This window comes from Oryzias latipes, chromosome 16, assembly GCF_053564925.1.
Source record: "Oryzias latipes strain Hd-rR chromosome 16, Olatipes_Hd-rR_3.1".
In the NCBI taxonomy this organism is placed as follows: domain Eukaryota; kingdom Metazoa; phylum Chordata; class Actinopteri; order Beloniformes; family Adrianichthyidae; genus Oryzias; species Oryzias latipes.
The window spans coordinates 4633766-4656013 of NC_136252.1; the positions used below are offsets into that span (position 1 = coordinate 4633766).

A 22248-nucleotide genomic window follows, 5' to 3' on the forward strand; every position below is an offset into this window, starting at 1 on the left:
CAGAGGGACGTTCTGTTGGATCTCCTGTTGGAGCTACCGTTGCACAGAAGTGAAGCCCTGGGCTGCATCAAGCCCTTGTCAAACAGAAGGCACACAAACAGCTGAGCGACTTCGACAGCCACAATCCCAGGCTGCCTGCTCTGCTCCACTATTAAGGCACCAGCCACACTCCTGTCAATGATTCCCCATCAATTCATCGGAGCACAAGCTTTCAGGCGTACGGCAGACATGATTACAGAGTAATTTCAACACTCATGTCAGAGTATCACCTCACTCAAGCAGAGGTTTTGTGTACTGCAAAAGGCAGCAGAGATGCAGCATAGAAAGTAGAGAGCAAACAAATCAAAGGGACCTCTAAGCTCCCACTAATCCAGAATGAGGCGTCTCATTGCCTGTCAGGATCACGGTCCTGGTCCCTGCCACCCACAGGAAGGTGTCTCTGTGCTTGAAAGGGTTTGACATGGTAACCGAAATGAGGTTGAGTTTCATGACAATGACCGGTTAATCGTGTCTCAGGCTTTTCCTTTACCAGAGTCCCAAAGTCTCACTCTAATCATCTTTTGATCTATTGGAAAGTAGGGATGTAGCGGTACACCTAGTTGGACCGAACCGTTTCAGTACGGCAATTTTGGTTCGGATCACTTTTGTACCGTTTCGTTATTCTGTTTCCCCCCAAATGAATTAACTTTGCGCCGAGGCGGAACTAATGTTAACCGGGAGTTTGCGCCGAGACGCTCAGTGGTGTCTGCGCTCACGCGTGTTTAGGACAGAGTGTGGCAGTGCGTAGCGCAAGAGTGTGTGTAAGCGCACGTTCAGGGTGTGCTGCTCAGTTCACCGGAACAGTAATAAAAACGGTTTCCTTTAAAAGAACGGGGACTGGTTCTTTTTATTAACCCGCTCTGGAGGCTCTGAGGATCCTTTCATTTTTTATTGTTTAGATCTTTTTACATTCAAACATTTTAAATAAGAAAACATGATTCACATGATTGCACGGTTTCTCAGGACTGTGCATTCAGTAGCCGTCTTCTCCAGCTCACACTCCGTCCCAAAGCTGCTCCTCTGCTCGGAGACACAGTTCTCCTGGGAGACCCGGTTTTCCTGAGTCCAGCAGCTCGCTCATGCAGAGCAGACTGCGGTCTGAAGCCTCCTCTGGAGCGCACACCCTAACAAAGCACCCTCCCCTGCCTGCAAACACGAAGCTACGAGGCCAGCTGCTCTGCTCAGAGACATGCTTCACACGGGTAGAGCAGCCGGTAAGTAAGTAAGTCATAGGTTAGTTAAAAATTGGGAAATGTTCTTCCTCCACCAGTTTCATATTGCAAACCTGTTACATCACTGTGTGTTGTTCCTTCATAACGTTGATGAGAGCTCAGTCCTACACAGTCCTGTTAAGTTAACCCTGGCCTCTATTTATCGCTGTAATGGTAGAGCTGTTGGTGTCTTGCCCTGTATTTGTGACTTTTAATGCACAAGACGCACAAGCAGGCCCATACTTGTTTCTTTGTTGTGTCTGCACGTCTGCTCTTTGGGTCCACGCTCGTGGCCATGAGTGGGTGAGAAGCCACAGCTTCTCTCTCAATCACCGGCTGTAATTAAAAGCTGTGATGTCTCCATGCAGACACTCGCTAGAGATGGAGGAAAACAAGGAGTGTGAGGGGGAATGAGAGGAGCTCCTGATGGGAGAGTCAGTGCAACTGTTCACCAGATGTTTTCAGGCTCCTCGCCTTCTTTCTTTTTCTTCTCCAGCCAGACCACTGGAGAGTGAGGACTGTAGCACCCGCAGTGCTGCCTGTTCTAACAGATACGCGCCACGCAAACCTATTTTCCTCTTCAAGCATGAACCTTCTTCTCTAAGCCTCTCCCAGTATTGCATTATAGAATTGGCACAAGCAACAAGTCTGATAACCGATTCACTTCAATATTACATCTTCTGAGCAAAGCTGCAGCTCTAGATACTTTACAATTGGAAACCATTTTGAAAAACACTCAAAAAACAAAATGAAAATATAAAAACAGATTCAAATTAAAAATCCCAAAGGTAAGATAAACTGAAATAGCAGGACATTACAGTAAAAGCAGAAATATTAAAAAAAATTCCCCCCAAAATGTTTGTTTGTATGTTTTATGAGACCTAATAGATCTGGTGTTACAAACACAGACAGACGGCTTGTTCACAGGTGGGGGATCTGAGAACTGTACGCACTGCCACTCTCTTTGTGGACTCTTTGGGGGTGGTGAGTAAGCCAGCACTTTGGGAACGCAGCGTTCTTGTTGGATAATAAAGTGAAACAGAATCTTTAATGTAATGGGGGGCTAAGTCGTTGACTTCTGTGTAGGCTATAAGAAGGATTTTGGATTCTCTGCTGGATGAGCAATCAGTACAAACCCGCCAAAACGGGTGAAGTGTGGCGTCTTTTATGAGTAGCATTTGGATTCTGGCTGTGCCTTTCAGGAACAAGTCTGGAAGATATCTGCAACTGAGATATCTGTTTATATTTTTTTTACTTTGGTGTGTGTGGATATGAGTGAGCGTCTTCATCAGTCTGACTTGATTGAAAGCTTTTCCAGACCCACTGAGAACATGCAGAAGCATTTCAACCGTCTGGGAGGCATGTTGAAGAAGTGAAGCCTGAGGGATGCAGCAGAATCCAAAAATCCCGCTCTAACTACAGCTAACATCAAATTATAAGAAACATGAGCGCCACTCTAAAATATCTCAACATGAGAATTAAATTAGACTGAAAAAGAGAAACAATTTCAGTAGATGTTATTTTTACTATCGGTACAAGAACAAAGTTTGATGTTTTTCACAGTTCAGAGCTGCAGAAAATGAGTCAGATTACAGTGTTTCCTCGTTACTTCAGACCATCTTTTTTTTTTTTTAACAGTACATTGTGTTCTGCATCCTGATTGGCTGTTGATCTTGTCAGTTAATCTCCTTGGTGTCTTCTGTACAGAGATGCTGCGCATGCAGCTTGCCGGAGTTGAGTTACAGAAATCTTCAATCGTGAGCAGATCTTTATTTTCATTCTTTAACACTTATTTATTTTTGTATAAAGGTTACATTTTAAGAGATCAAACGTGTGAAAATGTTCATGTCTGTCTGAGAAAAGTGCATAAAGAATTTAGTGAAGGGTTTTACAGCCTTAAACCATCTGTAATCCTTATTATTAACCTTATTATTACTATAGGATTTTACCTTTTTGGGACCAGAGGGTACTTCCTGTTTGGAACGCAAGAGGGGAAGGTCACTCAGTCCAGTTTTTGTATATAGTCAATATTTTATTGCTCCTTATTTGATGGCGTTGTTGATGCTAGACCTTACACCTCGTTTCTTATGCCATAAAACAAGAACTGAATCAAACTCCTACACATTGACAGTGTTCCACCTGTGAGAAAAAGCTACACTTAGTGAGTTATATGTATTTTTGTCTTCAATTCAACTTTGGATTTTAATCCAACGCAGACTCTGGGTAAAGATGAGAGCAACCGTTCAGAAACTTCTGGCTGTTGGAACATCAACATGGAAGCCAAGAAGATTTGTAGCCCAACATCTAAAGTCAGTCAGAAAGCCAGTTCAGTTAAAATATCACACAACCAGGCCAAATTATCTGAAAAAAAGCATCACACCCCTCATGATTCTTAAAGGCCAGATGACAACAATGTGGAGTATGGAGTCCTGGTGAGCAGCACTGACCCCTCCTCCTCCACTGGTCTTTGAAATGCCTCCACATGTTTATGGCTCATGCCTGTGGTATGACGATGGATTCTCCCGTAAAGAAAAGCCAGCCGGATCATGGGGTGTCTCAAATATTGCTCTGTGAAGACAGCTGCTGACAAAATTGACAGCAGCCACATTTATTTTGGTTAAACAGCATGCCCACTTAGTGGGAAGTTAATCAGAGACCATGCCCCCCCAACTGGCTTTAAGCAGCAAAAACTTCCAAACCATAGAAGCCTATAGAGGAGAGTCTTTGAAAATCACTCTCAGAAAGATCGGCACTAAGTAATTTCAAATATGACATAACAAAACACAAACTGGGAGTAGAGGTGACCCTAACCGACACTGGCAACAAAACAGTGGAGGGCCAGCTTAGTTACTGACACACTCACAAGTCTATCCTCAGTGCAAAGTCTCTGTCTGTCATGTCAGCGTCACAGTCAGACACCAGTCCTGACCTCGAGGCCGGAGCCAGCCCATCAGTGAGTCCAGAGCAGACAGAGTGCTTCTGAGGCCTCGCCAGCTTCTGTGTCGGCCCCTATGGAGAAGCCTTATTAAATAAAGATTAAGCTGTGGCTCCATCTATCACAATAGGCTGCAGAGAGAGGCACAAATATTCACCCTGACAGGGTGGATGGCAATTAGTGCTTGCCTTCTGTCATGGGAAAATGCTTCGTTCTCCGCTCCTGCTGGCGGGACGAACTGATCCGGATTGTCCACTATATTAGCTGGGCCAGAGATCACCGTTAATTACCACCTGTCATTCCACCAGGGCAGGAATCAGAGGAGGATTTGTTTTCTGCACACCAGCCTTTCCCAAACTGGAGAGTTCCTTAACAGAAGTGCTGGCAAACCCAACCTCTGAGCACCTCTGAGCACATGTCTTTTAGATTGGAGGTTATTGCTGACAAAATTATGAAATGAAGGAAAATTAATGTAATGAAACTTGTGCCTTTTTTTTTTCTAGGCAAGTGATTCTGACTCATGATTAAAATACACTGCGATCAGTTCTGCAGAGACAAGCAGAGCATGCTTCATCGGTTTAGCTCAAATGATAATTTTCATTTTGTTAACAAAAGGTGTTCTAGTGGCACATAAGATGGCATTCAATGTTCACAAATGTGTTTATAATTTAAATTTAAAAACTGAAAATAAGCTAGACGTAAAGAGGACCATGTGCAGTGCGTAGCCAAAGACGTCAGAGGTTAGAGTCTGTTTACTCTGAGCTACAACACCTTTGGCTCAGTTGTACAAACAGTAAAACCTGTGCAGCTAGTTCACATTCATGTATTAGCGCTATAATGCTAATTCTGTCTGAGACTGGATTGATCAGTGTTGCAGACTGCCTCACAGACATCACCACCGAGGCGGCCACTGCAGCTCTGTGCTTCATAAAAGAGCTGAGACTGCATAGCAGATGGTGGGCAAGCAGTCCACAAAACTGCAGACTCACTGCAGAGCAAGATACAGCTACTGAGCAAATCCTCTCCAGGTCCCATCTAAGTTCATGTTGGTCCCATGAACCAGACCGTAGGCGTTTGTGCTGCCGTGTAAACAAACTGCCCACCTCAATGATGTCAAATGACCCTAAATACACATGCAGTGCCAGTTGGTCTTCACAGCCCAAGTTAGACAAGCATGAAAGATGAACCGAAACTCCGACACAAACAAAGAAACATACTGTGATTGCTGCCCACATGTTGACTTTACATTGATTAAAAGCTTTCAGGGATTCAGTTACAAATTGGTAACAAGAAGGCTTTTAAATCAGATCTTGTCCAACAGATGAACTGATTTAAACTCACAAACAGAATTTTTTACGGTTGTAGAAAAATCCTTACTTCCCTGCACCTGCCTCCTGCTGCATTTGTTCCTTTCTTCAACAATGTGCTATTGTAAAGGCTCTCTTTACTTGCTACATTCTGAATTTCATTCAACACAGACTAAAGCCATCGACTGTATATGAGAACTGGACTAAGTGACCCCTCACCCCTCGCTATCCAATTAGTAAGATCTCACTTGTTCTAAAAAAAGCCAAAATCCCATAGACTCCTATTGAGAAAAAACAGCTATTACTCTGTCATTTTATTTTGTCAAATACCTATTCTCTACTACTTTTGTTTAACATGTTCTTGATAATCTTATTTTTATGATATTTCTTCTGTAGTCCAAGTTATTCAAATTACAAACTGGCCAATCAGATGCCTCAATAAAAGTAGTTGGTCTCACATCCAAATGTAGGCGCATTTGGTTGACAGATTCTCCCGAGCCCACTTTCAAGTAGCAGGGGTGTGGCCTTCCAAAAAGCTTATTACTGATTGACGAGAGCGAGCGGTTGCCACAGAAACGTTGGCTTGGACCCAGAACCAATGGACTCGGAACCAATCACAGCTTACTGACGACATCTGGTTCCACCATGACAGCATCCATAAGATGAGAAAATGGGAACTTGATTTGATTGGAGCTGGAAGCAGGTCATTTTTGTGATGTCACACTCACCCAGTTCTTCTGTACAGTCAATGACTTGAACTAAACAACAGTTAGCAATTGTTAGCAACGAGTGTGTCAAACACTGTTCCTGCACACAGAACATCAAAATGTGAGTCCAGTTGTAAATGATTGGTGAAACATGTATGCTGGAGCTTCAATAATTCTGAAAGGTTGTTTTTTTTTTTTTGTCATTTCGTGGACAACTTGTGCAGGGCAGCAGGAGTTCATCAAAAATTAGTTGTGGGCATGACTGTTGGTGCGGAAGTAAGCCTCCATTGATATCCCATCATTCCATGGTTTACACTCGCTCCCATTAGCTTTTAGCCCCTTACAACCCCAGGCTAACATTAGCAGTGTAACAGAAACTGCAAGCAATGTCGGAGCTACCCAGATGTACAGTTTTGAACTAGATGCCAGCTCAGATGAAAATGAACATGGTAATGTATCTACTTGTCTGCGAGTGGATGTCAGAATCAGCGACTGTACGTAAAAACTGGACTGATTGACCCCTCTCCCCCTCATGTTTCTAAATGACTGAATTGGCTTGGAGGTGAGGCCTTTTCTATGGGTGATGTTACATTCAGCTGTGTCCATCTGTGTCCATCACAGCCAATGGTCGGAATGGAGTCTTTGGGTGCCCCCACACTCAGAAATGCAGTTTTAATCTTACATTATTTTATGTCCTTCATCATCAAGAAAATGCCCCAACAACTTGTTAAAGGCACCAAAACCACAATATAATTGAAGTGGGTCTTAAAAGATCTGCATTGACTCCCTGTTTATTTAAGAATTAATTTTAAAATCCTTTTGTAAGATGGGTGACATTCACCACCTCTCTCCTCAAAGACTGTTTAACCTTATCTATATTGTCATCTTTACCTGCTTTCTTAGATCATCCTTGACTAACCAAGTCATTGTAAACTCTGTCTACCATGGGGAGCACTATTTCCAGCCAATCTATCGAAGCTACCCAACTTTACAAGTCACTCCCATCTGACAAATAAAACATCCACTCTTCAATAGTAAACACACCTTTTGGGAGGCCACTTTTAAATTTATTTGTATTTTTAGCCATTTTTAACCCTATCCATCTTCAGAACCCACATTAATCCTTTTGACGTTGTGTGGCTGCTGTTTGGCAAAGGCAGGGTTAACCCAAAGAACAGGTTGGTAGTCTGTTGCAGGGGCAAACACTCACATGCACACCTAGGGACAATTTATCATCACCAATCACCTATAAAGCATTTTTTTGCACTGTGGGAAGAAGCCAGAGTGCCCAGAGAAAACCTACAGGAGAACATGCAAACTCCACACAAAAGGACCCAGCTGGGATTCAAACCAGGGTCTTCTCATTGTGGGGCAAGAGCGCAAACCACTACACAACTGTGTGGTCCAGATTTTAAAAGTAAAATAGGAAAAGTATTTTTGGGGATTTTAAAACATCAAATTACTTAATTATATTATTTTTGTCATTTCAATTATCTGTGCAATAAAAAAAACAGACAACCATAACAGGTGGTGAAGTCATGGAATTCAGTGAAGGGGTCGGGTTAAGACAGGTTCTTGAGGTCAATAATCTAGTGCTTTCCTAATTATATCTTAATGTGAACATCAGTAACCTTGGATCCAGCTCATACACTTATATATAGAATAGGTTCTCCAGGGAATCTTTGTCATTAACTGTAGGCATGGATGGATACAAGTTATTGATTGGTTTTAAGTGGAGCTCATTTAAAATATGTCTTTGGCTCTCTTGCAGCTATTATCTTGACAGGATGTGACATCACTGAATCTTGGGTTTTCAAAAATTATTCTTCATATTTAGGTACCTTTATGTTTGCTTGTGTAACAAGTACCCAGCATTTCGTTGGTGAACCGCACTTGGTTCAATACAGGGTGTATTCAGACTGGAAAAATCCGTTGATCTGGATCCAGTCCTGAACTTCCCATTTCAACTGTATTCAGACTGCCATCAAACGATTAGTCCGACTGGAAAGGAACCGAGTCCACCTGGAAAGACGGGTCAGAGAGTGGTTCCCGGTCCCACACCAGGTTCTGCTTGGGTGCATTCACACTGAGAATTTGTTCCGTGTTGTCGGGGAAAACAAACTCTGGTTCAATTTAAGTGGACCAAATTTGTCCAGTCTGACTACGACATTAATTTCCTTTAAGAGGAGTTTCACTCCGGAAAGCAGATGACGGCTTCTTGGATAGAATGCAGCTAGTTCAATTCATAAATGCCACATAAAACATGACTGCATACAAAGAAGGCCTATGTTATTCAGAGGGGCATCTCCTCCTCCAGACTTGGGGGGAATCTGGGGTTGGTCACTTCTCGGGTGGAAGCGGCCGATGTGGTCAGATAAATCAGTTGTCCTGATCTGTTTCAGTAAAAAAATGGAAGCTGGGTACGCTGAACGAAAGAAAAAAAGTGGCTGTTCAAGTTAAACAGCAGGGGAACAATGAAGTGTTTCACCAAACTGAGAAGTAAGTTGTGTTTTTTTTGTCTTTCGAAAACCAGTCGTGGTATCCGGTACAAAGCTCTCTAAGACTTTACAGTGATGAAAGTCAGAATGGAATAAAACTGTGTAATCTGCACAGAAAAGTTATGACAGACAGGATCAGTGGTGGCTGGATCCTTGCTGTCGGATGACTAATGGGATGGAAGGCTTGGCCTCTCCTGAGCCCTACAGCAGAAGGGGTTTCTCTAGTTACACACACAAGAAATCAATACTTCCACAAAGGCCTGTTAGCGCTCCAAAGCACAGGTACACACAGTGGTCCCATGGCCAAGATAATCACTCGAGGTTTCTTCCCTCATTCTTCTGCTCCTTTCCTGCTTCCCCTCCATTTTCCATGCAGTCAGCATGTATTGGGGGTCTTCTTGGGTTCAGCAGAGCACTTGCAGGAGCAATTTGAGTATAAATTGTACTGCACTTCTCCTGAAAGCTGAGTCTCCAGTGTGTTTTGGTTATGGGTTCCAAAATTTGCTAAGCTATAAATTTTTACTATTTCATAACTCTATACTATAAAACTTTTGTCTTTTGGAGGGGTCAATGGTGGGCTTGGCCGGCCTTCATGCCACAAAAGGATTTCCTTTTACCTGCAAATCACAATAGCAGAGCTTCACAAATGTCAGTCCTGCCTGCGTCTGAGAACCTGTAAGCCGATTTACAGAATGTCAGGCGTGTGTGTGCGCTTAAGCTGGACTTTACCCTCTCAGAAATCTCAAATCAGGGATCAGATTAAGAATGGAAGTTTCAAACACTTAGTTGTTATGCATATCCAATGTTACTGACATGACAGTGGCTGCGTTGTTTTGAAGGGCAAAAGACAGCAAAAAGGGCAGGACATGTGCTGACCAAGTTGTCACTCGCATCTTTTTACAAACCAGTGAATCTGAAGACAAGAGTTGCTGGGAATTCTCTGTAGAGACTTTTTTGAAGAAGCAGGCATGCACTGTCATGTGACTGCCCTCTTTACCTCTCCTCTCTTCTCCTTCCTTCAGCTAGAACAACACTTGTTCGGTTGATCAATGCTGACAGAAAATAGCCTTTTTTTTATTGTTTTCCTGCCTACGGACACATGCACTGGATCCAGAGTGTCTCAGAATAATGTTGGCGATTTCTGTCCACTATTTTATATTTTAGCATTTATTTTCAACAAAAATGTGTGTAATGTTTAAGTAATTCCTTTCAGAAAAAGCCCAAAACATATGGAAGAATAACCCTTGTGCTATCCTAGGCACTTTAACGTTGGGAGTTGGGTCATCTAGACCCACTAGACAGTGCTCTGAACCTTTTTTCTTCAATGATTTGTGATCTTCACTGGTGTCCATGGATTACATGAAATCTTTCCACCTTTATCCACCTTTGTCATGGTAGGGAGAACACGTCAGTGTAAGGGTGGGGTCATCTAAGATAGCACAAGGTTAAGCAACATCTTTGATTATGATTAAAGACGATATTACTTCAATTTTCCACCATTCTAATCAGTCAAAGTAGTAACATCGGCTGTGAGTAATCCTCTCATATTCATTTTTGGAGAGCTTTATCTCTATAAAATGTTCTTTTTTACATTCATTTTGTCCGAAAAGTTGAGTGGCTACTAAAATGTGTAAGACGTTGGTTAGTGTGTGCTACACAGGCTTCTGCTTGAGAAACAATTACAGTGGAACCACAAACTAAGCACTATGCAAATGTGCTTTTCTGAAACATTTTTTTACTTCAAACTGTTTCAGAGGTGTCCCTAATCCTAGTGTAAAACTCTTAATGTCTTTAAGTACAAACTACAACATCCACAGCCACTGAAAAACCTGTGCTTGGATTTTTTAGTAAAGGTTTTCAAAGTCCAGATCCTGCTGACATGACACAATTGACAAACTTAGCTGATAATAAGGGTAAATATTTGAGTATTGTTCTTGATTCAAAGCTCTGCTTTGAGAATCAAGTAGAAAAAAAAACTAGACTTAACTCTTACAATTACAGATATATCAAAGGTAAATCTTGAAGTAACCGTGGTCCATCTTGATGCAAATAACCATTTTAATCAGGACAGACTACGTAATAAATTGTATGCAGGATGACTCTAAAACAGCATAAAGCAACCTCTAAATTTCTAGATTAAACATTTCCTTCATTATTTCTTCATCTTTTCTGAATGTAAAATGCATTTCATGTGTGTTTTGTAACTGGCTTTGACCTGCCAAAGTACTGAAGAGGGAAATGAAGCATGCCTGGAATCTCGCAGAGTTACATGTTAATTTATATCTGTGTTAATCAAAACACCTTTTCTCATTATAAATCTCTCATTCCTTCTGTGTACAGTCTGAACTTGATGTCATGTAGTTGTAGTAAAACTGTTTACTTAGTAATTTATTCTTTAAAACATTTGCTTCAGGCCAGCTTTCCAGAAGAAGAAAGAAAAGAAGAAATTCCCAGTGTATCTGTGCTCCTTCCTAAGCTGGCTTTCAACCTACTGGACATTTGAAAGGAAAAACGGAGTCTGACGGTGAACCGCTGTGTAGGTTATCTCTGAGAGTGCTCCACACTGGTTTGGCTGTCATTTTCAAGACACAGCAGAGTTATCAAGGGACTGCTGTTCTGGCAGACATGGACAAAGACCAAAAAAGAACTCTCAGCAACATGTATGATGCATGCTGTTTACAACGGTCTCCTTTACTGGGACTCAACACAATGATCACCTAAAAGCCATCCTTCTTCACATTATCTGATCGTGTTCATTTCTGTGTGATGAACAAAAACACGACCAAAGATCCCTGTGTCAAACAGAGAGAGGAAAATGTGTTGATGTCATCTAAAGCAATCCAAATATGTTAATTCACTGTAATGCAAACCGGGCTGATAGGATGTGTGTTGTAATCAAATTTCAGCTTTCTCTTAGTTTCTATGATTTTATTTATATAATATAGTTATATAATAATTCAGTGCAGATCCCAAACCCAGAGAATCTTCAGAGAAAAGCCGACAGTGGTCTATAGTTTTTATCAATACTTGGGGTGACTGTGGTGCAGGGGTAGAGTGGTCAATCTCTGATCAGAGGGTTGCAGGTTCAGTTCCTACCTTGCCTGCCCATGTTTCCTAGAGCAAGACACTGAACCCCACATTGCACTGGCGCCTTGTATGATTGGCAGCAGAGTCAGTGTGTGCATGAGCGCATAGGACTGTGACTGTGAAGCACTTTGGGCCTTAAAGTCCCACTCAGATCATCTTTTAATCTATTGTAAAAATGTTCTGTATGCCGATTTTAGCCAATAGGGCATAGTTTTTGCAGAGCGGCAGGAGTTCAGAAATTCACCTCTGAGTTGTGGGCGGGAGAGCTGGTGTGGAGTAAGCCCGTCCCCACTTCCTGTCATCCATCCTCCATCATCAGAAAATAGCACAAGAACATGATAAAAATCAACAAGACCACATTCTTCATTGGAGTGGGTCTTTAAAGTAAGGTGAAAAGGCACAAATTACCATTTTTTTTTGTCCATAAAATTGATTTTGTGAATTCAGAATTTTCTAAATTCACTAATTGAAAAAGTAATTACTAGTCATTAGCAAAGCTCCTCTTAAAGCATCATTTTGGCGTGAAAGCTCTCCAAGTCTTTGCAGTTTGCACAAATCCAAGTGTCTTTTAAGGAGGCTCCTAACCATTAACTCTCCAGCAGACCTTCCCCTGTCTGTTCACCTGTGTGTGTGAGGGTGGCCTTCCTTCCCTCTGGGTTGCACTTTAATACCACTTACATCAAGTGCTTATTTTACAACAGATGGAGTTACACGCGACACCCCTGCATCTGCAGAGGGTTTCTTCTCCCATTTGACTTAAGTGGCCCACATTTTCCCTGTGTTTATTTGAAGCTCAGAGTGCTGCATTTCACTGGCTTTTGCCAAGTTGGGATTTTTCACCTGCCGAATGGAATTAACAACACATGCCCCACACTGATATTTGGCTTTATTAAACGGGCCACCACAGTACCTCACAAGACCAGCGACCTCCAAAATGCGTGTGCAGTGACACTTTTAACTCACAGCTTGTGGCAACAAGGGATGCATCCGTCACTGGATGAGGAATTGCACTCGGAGGTTTACAATGACCACATCACCAGGGAGCAGTGGGTTCCAGGCAGACAGACACAGGGAGTCTGCTTTTGGTTTCCATGGAACTCCAGGAAAATGCCTCTGCTATGCATTCATGCAGCATCCCTAACGACTGAGACTTCATACCTGAAGTCTCTGACAGCCGTGTCAGCCATCAACAATGCAGGCTCTTAATTAGAGAGGCTCATAAAGTTGCAAAGGAAAAGGTCGTGCAGCGTGTCAGAGTCAAAAAGAAGTGCTGGGGGGGGGGGGGGGGGGGGGGGATTCCCGAAAAACAGGACACGGCTTTAGGAGCCAAGTGTGCCATGGGACCACTGTTTCCAACCCAAACAGCAGCCGCTGCCCCAGTACTGCTGAAACATGAGAACGTTTTAGAGCTTATTTCAAGTTTATTTACTCTTGCACCACTTGACTGAAAGACCCACCAGTCCAGCTCTCTACGCCAAAAATGGATAAAATCCTTGAGGTTAGAATATTATCCTCTTTCTGCTAAACACCATTCACTTTTTTTTTTCTTTTTTGTTTAGAAACTGAGTGATATCTGCCACTGTAATGGCTTCTCTTTTCTGGGGAATTAAATATTTACACTTGGTTTAGCTTAATCCACAGTTTATGAAGGAAGTAAAAGTACATTAAGGGGAAAATGCGTTTATTTTAAAAGTGCTGCCCTTGCCTCAAATGGTGTGTTTGGACCATCTGTGCAAACGAAAAAAAAAAATTCCTTCAGCTGTATTTGCACACAGAGAAAGGCCATTGACTTTTCATTTACCAGCCGACATAAATGCCACAAAAATCCCTCAACCTGACAGGAGAAACAGAGACAGCTGCTGAGGAAACCTGCAGCTCCCACGTTTAGGAATTCCACTAGGAAGATGAAGGGAGATGGAAGACAGGGGTTTGCAATAAAGTCCAGGAAAAGCGCTTTCTGGAAACAGTGTGCCAAAATCCAATAATAACATTTTATGCAAAAAAACGTCAATGTTAATCTCAGTAACACAGAAATTGAAAATAACAAGGCTGCATGTGATGCACAACTGTTCCACAATAAAGGCAAGCACCATTTTTCTCTTTTGTTTCTAAAGTCAACTTTAGCCTTTTAAGACCTGGCGTCCACATGCGCCGACATCACAATTTGTATTTTATTACCACAATAGTTATTTCTGCTTCACTGGGGCCCTGTGACTACTGTGTATAGAGGTTTAGCTCAAGTCTTAAGATGTCAAAGTAAATGTAAGAACTCAAACTCAAAGGTGCCAATAACCCTTACCTCTCCTGCAATGCCTCATGGCCATTTTGCACATCCTGGACTCGGCGATGGTGGGACAAGGGATTGTGTCCTTGGGTGGTTTCTTTACAATGTGCCGGGTTCGGGTCTCCAGACCCCACTTATAGCCGCAGGTTTTGTTTCTTCTGGTGCAGGCTCCCCAGTCGCTCCACTGCCCCACCTCGCAGCCCTCTGTCAGGGGACATTCAGACCACAGACGAGTGAGAGCAACTCAAGACCCCAGGCTAAGCTTTGATACAGGTTAGAGGGGCTTCACTAAGAAGCCTTGTCTTTGTGTGTGGTCCAAGTTCAACTGCTGTTTTAGAGTCACAAATGGACAGCTACTTAGATACGTGCGATAATGTGCACAGGCGGAAGAACGGATGAAAGACAGTCTTGGTATACCCTTCTGTTGCATGTTTGTTTAGCTTCACATACCTCCACACTCCATGTTGTCCTCCAGCGGCGCAAAACCCTCAGGGCACTTATCAAAGCAACGCCCCTTGTGGAGGTAAAAGCCAGACTTGCACTTGGTGCAGAAGTCTTTGCTGAAGCAAGACTCGCAGTTATCTATCCTGCACCCTGGAGGAAAAAGCAGAAAACGGGGAGAGTTATTGGGGTGTGAGGAACCCTGTCATCTGGAGTTAATTGAGACCTAAAATGTTTGAGAAAGAGTCCTGATAAGGTTACGGTATGTCTTCCTAAAAAATCCTCTGAAGGGGACGTGGTTCACTATTCTCCTCCTCTATTCGACCTCTATCAATAGGTTGGTCTAAAAACATGGACCTATGATGTGCTGCAATAGGAATACTAATATTCGTGATGCTATCTTGTCCCTCTACGCTGCTCAAATTTGTGTCTTTTCCCATAACCCAAAACTAATGAAAAGTAAGGTTTTCATTAAATTGTGAATGATGGCCCATGATCTCAGAGCAATGTGGACCCTTTGGGCTTTGGCTCGCTTTTCAAAGAGGGAAGGTGGGTTTGTTAAATAACATCTTGCCAAATAAATACAGAATGGTTTAGTCAGCAAACCTATCGTCTCCTACTTATCGTCTCACGCCACACCCTGCTGCTATGCATCTCACACAGCACAGCGCTAGAAAAGAAAGACCTGGCAATGTGTCATCAAGCTTTCTGCAAATAGCACGTCAAGCAGGGCTAAATTACAACAACCACACCAACGGGGCGACGCACAGGCCCACATGATTAGAAGGAGTCTCCTGGTGCTATCTAATTTATGCCGCTTCTCAGAAACTCCATGTGGCCCTCTTGCCCAATAACCAGGAGACACCTTTTTTCTGCACTCGCAGGCGCTTTCCAGGTAAAGATGTCATTCCTTCCTCTTTTTGTGACTTGTGAGGGATGGCAACCATGTATTATCATGCGCCTTTCTTTTGACTGCGATACTGTGTGAGAGAGACGGAGGGCTGCTCCTTTATCTGTGACCCCTGCAGGGCCCGGGGAAGGGAAGATTCTCACAATCACACCCCTTAATTACACCATCTCCAGCTAACCATCAGGCCTCCTCCTCGACATTCCTGCAAAACGAGGGGGTCCCTCCCCGCTTCACTTTGAACCCTAAAGTATGGCCTCTGCCCACTCACTCTGGTCTCACGCTTTCCCGACCAGTCTAAACAAACTGCGGACACACATACCAATAAGACGTGGTTAGAGATCGACCCCAAGACAACACAGATGTACTCCACCTTCTAAAACATCATAGGCACTTCTCTCTTCAGCTGTCTCCTATCTCCTCTGGTGATTTGTATGTATTTTGTGCAATGAATTATTGCAGCCAGAATGTTTATTTTTGCTTTTTAACCCATTAAGTTTTTGCTGCTGTGTGTCAAATAATTAAAACTCAGCTAAGTAAGCCCTGTAATCGAAGATGTCTGCTTATTATCTTTGTTTTCTATTAAATGATTTCACTCAAACAAATATGATAGAAATTTGTATTCAAATTGTCTGTAAATGGAAGAGTCAGTGAGGACAAGTTGCAGACACTGCTTGACTGTAAAAGTGTGTCATAATGTATTTATTTAATATTACCAGATGCATAAACTAGCAAAACATTTGGGAACATGTTTAAAAATGTGATCTTTACAAGAAAAAGATTCCAAACTCCACAAATGTATCCAGGCCTGGAAATCTATGGATCAGTTGGGTAACTTTTCATAATACTTTTCTGTTTTATAAAGATAAGCACACAAATGTAATTTAACATTACAAAAAACTAATATATCCATCTCCAAACTGCTCAGATTATTGTTTTTAAGAATAAAATTATGTTTTGCAAGGAGAAGCTCCTCAGTGTCATTCTTCATGCAAGACTTTTCCTTTTCAAGTGAATAACTGCATGATCTAGCTATGAGAGAAAGCCATGACCTTCTGAATGCTTAGTTTAGTAACTGAAGCTGCGGCACTCATTTGTTTGTTTTCAGGCTCAAAAAGAACAGAAAGAAACCATTCTAATTAGAGATCAGTCAGTCTAATGTCGATTACATAAAGAAATGGGGAAAAAACGTTCCAGCTCTTATGGGAGATTCTCCGGGGGGGGGGGGGGGGGGGGGGGACGACTTTATTCAGTGCTTCAAGTCTGCTCTAAGGCCGTGTAGATAAAATTCCTTCTAACTGTGTTATAGTTGCTGCAAATTGTTTTTCAAGAAGACAAACTTTGAAGAAAGGAATATTTTGAAATGAAAAATCCAGCTGTAGGATGTCCTGTTCACTTTTCTATTATAAAAACAAAACATTTCCATCTAATCCTAGACTTTTGATCTTTAGTGTGCAACTACAATGTGGTAAAAAAATCAGAAATACCGCTTATCACTGTTACCCTCAGTAATTGGTAGGTTATTTTAAAATCTGTCTAATTTATATTTAGAATTAATTAAACAACTAATGTTTTATGTAGATCTAAGCTAGGATGTTAGCTTCTTGGGTGTCAGCTAGGGGTGTGACGAAAACCGCATCACCGCGGATTTAGTGTTAATAAAGAATCAATCACCGATCCTCTGGAGGAAACCTTTCATTAATGTTGTCTTTCACTCTGTAACAACAAACATGAACGCGCACCCCCAACACTTGTGCACGCTCTCACTCCTCTTACACACGCAGCGCGCTGACACACACACACACACACATCCTCATTCTACAACATCTATATAGTTAGTTCATTAGTTAGATAGTTAGTTGTTACTGTTATTTGTTAATAAAGAATACTGCGTTGTAATTATAAATTGCATTAATTTGCGACGTGGCCACAGGGGGATTTTGTGTTTGGCAGCAGCTGCGGGGGGAGGGGTTAACCGCAACTCCTGCTGCTTCATCACCGCGGTGATCAAAAATCCCACACCGTCACAGCTTTAGTGTTAGCCAATGTTGCCATCTCATTAAGGAAATAACTGTTGCTAGGAAACATCATGCTGAATGGGCATGATCATCTCACATGTATGTCTTTGCAAAGTGTGATCTGTGGGAAGGGTGGAACTTCTGTCAGCGAGTCAGGCGTGCTGCTGCTTGGTGTGAAGCAGCTGGTGATATCAGGGCTTTCATCAAAGCTCAATTCATCATTTGGATCACATCAGGGATGTGATGTGCCTTTGGAGATGTATCTCAGGACACACTAAATTAGCTTTTAATAAACTAGTGTCCAACACCAAATTCAAGTGACAGAACCATTGCAAGCGCTCTTATTTACATCATTTAGTCAAGGCTTTGAGATATTAGAACCAAACTGTGATTCGCAGCGTGAATGCCCTGGTTCAAAACACGACTGCAATCTTTCTGTGATGAGTTTGCATGTTCTCACCCTGTCTGTGGGTTTTCTCTGACAGTCCACAAACATGCTTCATAGGTTGATTGGTTGCTCTCTCAGTGTCCCTATGTGTGGGAATACTTGTGTACCCGTGTGACAGACTGGTGACCTGTCCAGAATGTACCCTGACTTCATCCAACAACAGCCACATTATGGCTTTGGATACAGCAGGTTAAGAAAATGGATGGATGGGTTTGATAAACATAAAGCCCTTTGTTGTTCATTGTCATAACTAATTATTATTTGTTGTAAGCCACATTTTTCAAATCTATTATTTCTAATTCATCCTTTCCAGGCTTATCATTCCCTGAGACTTCTAGCTGGTAAACAAACAGTGAAGGAGCAGCAGGGAGACATCTGGTAGCACTCTCAAGCAGTCAGCTTGTCAGTCAATATCAGTAACACAACATTTTACACTCTTGAATCAGCAGTAGTCTTCGGCAAGGTTTTTGATTGATCTTGTTGTAAATACATGATAAGTTATGTCACTTTGTAGGATGGATGAAGTCTATAACACGCACTGAGGCACCATAGAAGTTAGAAGCCAGCAGGGGAAGCCTGGGGGGTCAGAGGTCATGTGAAAGTTAGGTGGGTTCCTCCATGATAAGCATTTATCCTTCAGTCCTGCTATCGGCCATGAAGGCTATCTGGGACAGTGTGGGCTATCTGGAGCACTGCAAGGGCTCCGACATGGACCTCAGACCCAAATCAACAGTGAAGCAGCTTGTCCAGCAGTGCCAGAAACAGATCCAGGGGACCGGGTTCATTCCTCCTGAAGGATTAACCTCAGGACCACCTTTAAAGTCTTCACCGGGGTGCCTGAAGGAGGCTAATGAGAAATAATGAGGTCGTCAGACCCTGCTGAAGTTTCAGTGTATCTGGTTCTTAAATGTAATATTATCAATATCGTCATTCTTTTTATGGGTCTGAGGTATTTTTATATAAATACAGCTTAAAGAAAGCACACGCATGGTGAGGAGCTAAAAAAACTGCCATTCAAGTGGCTGAGGAAGTTCCATTTTGCAGAGTTGCCATCAGCTCTGCATCACTTCCACCGTCACCCCTTTGCCTTTCAGGATGAGTTTTGTGATTTAGCTTTTGCGTGGTTTGCATGTCAAGTGGATGTGATCTAACAGCGGATGCCTGGCAGAATCTGGCCCCTCAGCTGTGGTGTGGTTGGGAAACCTGCTGATTTCATCATAGATACTCAAAGCCTCATGCCAGCTTGTGTCAATTGCTGTCCCCCCACAGGATGACTGCACCATGTGTTATCAGTCCATTAACTAAGAAGGAGCATTAAAAAAGACAACTCAGGAAGCTCATTTACCCAGAAATGGAGCAGGCTGTCAGGCCACACATCCTTCTACCTGGAAAGCATGGATCTTAACAAGAAATCCTACCCAGACTCTGTTTGGCGCTGCATTCATGTCCACGTTGTAAAAATATATTATATTATTATTATATATATCTTTTTCATTTATCATTATAAAACATGTATCTAAACAAATCATTTTTAAAAGCCAAGTCAAATAAAAAATAATCTGTAAATAACTGACTAAAAAATTAAAGAAAGCTCAAACATGATTTAGGTAAATATTAAAGCATAAATATTACGTTAATAAAATGCTGGATTAAACTTTTTTTCCAAAACAAATCATCAGTAAAAAAAAAGGGGGGGGACATAATCGTTTCAGATTTACAAAATATTAAGGGCCTTAGATGTGAGTGAACATAAAATACTGATTTTGCTGTGTAGCAAACAAACTAATAAACTCTCAGAGTGCTGCACCTCAATCTTAGTCTAGGACAAACTTTGCAGTTTGAATGTTTGTAGTTTAAGGACATGGACCATCCTGTGTGATTTCAAAGGCAGCGATCACACGTTGCTAGTGAGACACATCGTCGTACCTACAGAGCAGATATAGAATGTGGGCAAAACACTGCTGGTGTTTTCTATGGGGCACTGAATGTAAAAGTTCTGAAATAAAAAATATGCTGAAAGTTTTGTAACTTTGACACAACTTTTCCAATGTGTCATTTAAAAGCAGTCAGATCTATAAGCTAATTATGATAGCAAACAGAAATTTTACATAGAATTTAAATGTATACATTATCTGCAATGTTAAATCTGTATAGAAAAGTTAAATTTAAGTCCATCCATTTTTCTTAACCTACTATATCTCTTTCGGGGTCATGGGTGCTTGTCCCAGCTCCTGGTGGGTAAAGGCAAGGCGCAGGTCTGTCGCAGGGCACACAATCACACACACACACTTATGGATGCTTAGAGTAACCATAGTAACCTATGAAGCATATTTCTGGACTGGGTAAGCCAGAGTGCCTGGAGAAAACCCACACATGCACGGGGAGAACATGCAAACTCCACACAGAGAGAACCCAGCTGAGATTTGAACCACTGTGAGGCTAGCGTGATAACCACTGCACCACCATGCAGCCTGTGTTTGGATAGTAAGCTAATTTGGCTGTGGACCATAATTTTTTTGGAAAGGTTCTGCAAGTGGAATACAATTTAAAAGCAGGGTGCTTCTGTCCCACAAACCAGACTTTGGACATGCTTAATTGGAAAAAAAAAATACACATTTGAAGCTGCTAATGGCAGATATTTGTGGCTATAGTGCTCAGTATTCAGTAGTATTCGGTCCAGCTCTGCCCTTTTTTTGTTTTGTTTGGATGGGTGAACCTCTGCTCAGATACACAGACATAGGTGAAGCTGAGATGGTGTTACTGTCAATCAGCGCACCCCCCTCCCTCCCAGAGAGATACAATGGAACATGACCGATGTGTCAGCCATGCTCCTAGCTTCTCCACCTAGGGAAACAGTCTGTGATGTGCCCTGCTCGGCTGGCCCTAGCGCTCAAGAAGACAGCACAAGCATCAGATGACCGGTCAAGCACAGAAATCCTTCAACTCATTCAAGGTAGCACACTTTTGAATTCTGTTACCGCTGAGAAGAAATGCTTATTTTCATGGGCTGATGGATTCATTGTACTGACAAAAACTTTGAAAGCAGGGTTTACAGAACTGTCATAAAAGCCAAATATCCAAAACTAACTGCTGCTTTTTATTAGACTGTGCAACTACAACAATCCAAACTATGGGACCAGCTTGAAATGAATGAAAAACTAGACTGTAAATTAGAAAAATAGAAATTGTAAAGTAGAAACTTTGGAAGAGCATTATCACTGATATACAGTAATCCCTCGCTATAACACTGTTTACTTTTCACGGTGTCGCTACTTCACGGATTTGCATCGTGCATTGTATTCTGCATTCTGATTGGCTAAAAAGTCACTCCGCTTCTTCTCTACCTGTGCGTCAATAACGTTGCAGTTTAATATGTAAACGTACGTAAAACAGCTTGCCCAATTTACAACACGTACGTGCAAATTCTCTTGCAGTTTCTCTAAAACCCATAGAAAAAAGAGCGACAAAAACTGCCTATCACTATGTTCTTCTCCTGAACAAACACAGCTGCACCGCGGGCTTCAAAAGAAGAAAACACTGCAGAACGGAGTCAGGATGCAGCGGTTCAATATGAATAGCAGTGAAATACACCTGAGTTACAATTTTTCCGACTGTACTTTGTATTTTTTTCATAATCATTTTAAATTTTCTCCCGTTTGATCCAATTACTCTCGGGTCGCGGTGGGCGGGGCTAATCTCTGCAATTTGAAGCCTTCTGTTCACATTGATGATTCAAATTATCATTTGAGAGTACAGTACAGAAGTTATTTGTTGAAAAAAACGTTTCTAAAGTACTTTTATTTGTGAAACAAATGCTTGAGCATGTAAAATAGTTTGTTCTTTCTTTTAATGTATAATAGAGTTTTTAATTTTATAATACTTGTTCAAAAAATAAAGGTTTCTACTTCACGGATTTTGCCTATCACGGGTTCTTTTTGGAACCTAACCCCCGCGAAAAACAAGGGTTTACTGTACGCCACATCAGAGGAGGGAGGAAACAGGCGGCGCCAACAGCAGACCCTGTTTTCGAGCAAAAATGACATCAGCATAATCTCTATCACCCGATGTTGATCATGTCCACCCTTTCATTAGCCGCGGTTACATGGGAAAAATATCTTGATCGGATCAATGGTCGGATTAGAATTCAACTGTGTACATGGGCCCAGAAAAAAGTTTTCCGATTAGAACTAACGTTTACATGCGCAACACTTTCAAAATACTGGAAGAGGTAACGAATCCCGATGTAAACAAAGTGAGCTGCCGCATACATATCTAGCAGCTCGGTGATATACGAGATGATCTTCTAAACGTGCTTTTGTTAATGTTATGGTTATTATGAAGCGCCTGTTCGCTCATCATTTTATTT

The 22248-nt window shown here is 42.0% G+C and overlaps 1 protein-coding gene across 1 annotated transcript in view; it reads right to left on the reverse strand.

Annotated features, from left to right (window-relative positions):
• Positions 1-22248, reverse strand: part of rspo2 (R-spondin 2) — an 83569-nt gene that overhangs the window by 11283 nt on the left and 50038 nt on the right. The window contains exons 3-4 of the mRNA NM_001252245.1: positions 14519-14662; positions 14084-14272 (exon numbers count right to left, since the gene is read on the reverse strand). Of these exons, the coding sequence (NP_001239174.1) occupies positions 14084-14272; positions 14519-14662 (333 nt within the window). The remainder of the gene's footprint in view (positions 1-14083; positions 14273-14518; positions 14663-22248) is intronic.